The following is a 1,269-nucleotide window of genomic DNA, read 5'->3' on the forward strand; positions in this document are numbered from 1 at the left end:
GGTCACGAACGCGACGGTGGCATGGTCACGAACGCGACGGTGGCATTCGGCTCGGGCAGCGAGCGCAACGACAGCGGCAGTCCGCACGCAGGTTGCCGACGGTAGTAGCGTCAGCGGCGTCGCCAGCGACATCGACAGCAGGGTCTCGGACACGATGGAGGTGACCGTGGCCTTGGTGGATGTGGGCGGAATAGGTATACGTGCTGGAGCAAAGGATCACTGTATTCAGACAGCTTTGGGTTTCGTTAGAATTATCAATTCAGACTAGATGAAACATTACTTGAGATATTACATTCAACTTAATTGCATATAGCTCTGTTACTAGGGGGAGGACATAGTAACTTCAGTAACGTGTTTTCACCTTGGAGCGTCCTGCTCTGCGAATCAACTGGATATCACCCATGATAGCGGGGAGGCCAAAACCAGCGCGGCCTTAGAGCTTGTGGTGCCAAGTTGAGAGGTTGCTCTTGAAGCCATTGGGGCGAGCGGTGGTATGCGCGCTTCTCGCAAGAGCATGTCCAGTGAGCTTGATCCTTGAGTTGGTCCGCCAGCATATCGACTCTGTCCATAGCTGTGGCTAGATCGGCAACTATGTTGTAGCGTTTCTGCAAGTCAAGGCCTTCCTTATAATGGTTCATGAGGGTGTCGTGTCGTGTGGAAGGGTCCGCCTCCATCGCGATAAAGTGCTCGATATGTTCGTCTTGCTCCTCGCGATACCGCAACAAGTTGGAGTTTATACATTTTAGACGTGCCCGAATTTGCGGTCGCGTGATCTACATTTTCATATCGAATACAAACATAGATATCATTACCCGTAACCAGCCACGATACACATTTTGGCTTACCTCAGACAGCTCCATGCACGTCTCCTGCCAACGCATCATCCAGATAAAGTTGTGCGCACGGTCATCTTCACCGCGACAAATCGCCACGTAGAGGTCGTTCATCTCTTTCACTGGCAGTGCAATTATGAAGTCGTCTATGCCGATCGACGTGCCACATCTCGCTTCGGTTCTCTACAGGTAGGCACTGATTAGCTTTAGCCAAACGTTATTGCGTAGCTACACGAACTTACCCGCTCTCGCCCAGAAGGGGTCACAAATACTGGATACAGATTGTCGAACTCCAGTTGCTCACCGGCGCTACACAAAGCCAAAGACTATATATGCGATGAGCATCAGCACGGCCGAAACAATGTCATCACTACCATTTCAAGCGTCTTGGACGATCCGTAAATTCGCCTTCCATCGCTTGCATGCGTCTTCGTTG

At 51.2% G+C, this 1,269-nt stretch overlaps 1 protein-coding gene across 1 annotated transcript; it reads right to left on the reverse strand.

Annotated features, from left to right (window-relative positions):
- Positions 1 to 395: 395 nt before the first annotated feature.
- PHYSODRAFT_534605 (hypothetical protein) lies at positions 396 to 1,010 on the reverse strand (the record flags this gene model as incomplete). Its single annotated transcript, XM_009541078.1, has 2 exons — positions 396 to 773; positions 846 to 1,010. Coding segments are annotated over 2 exons (543 nt in total), but the record flags the coding sequence as incomplete, so codon positions are not given.
- Between the last annotated feature and the right edge of the window lie 259 nt (positions 1,011 to 1,269).

The sequence above is a fragment of the Phytophthora sojae genome (assembly GCF_000149755.1).
Source record: "Phytophthora sojae unplaced genomic scaffold PHYSOscaffold_18, whole genome shotgun sequence".
NCBI lineage: Eukaryota > Oomycota > Peronosporomycetes > Peronosporales > Peronosporaceae > Phytophthora > Phytophthora sojae.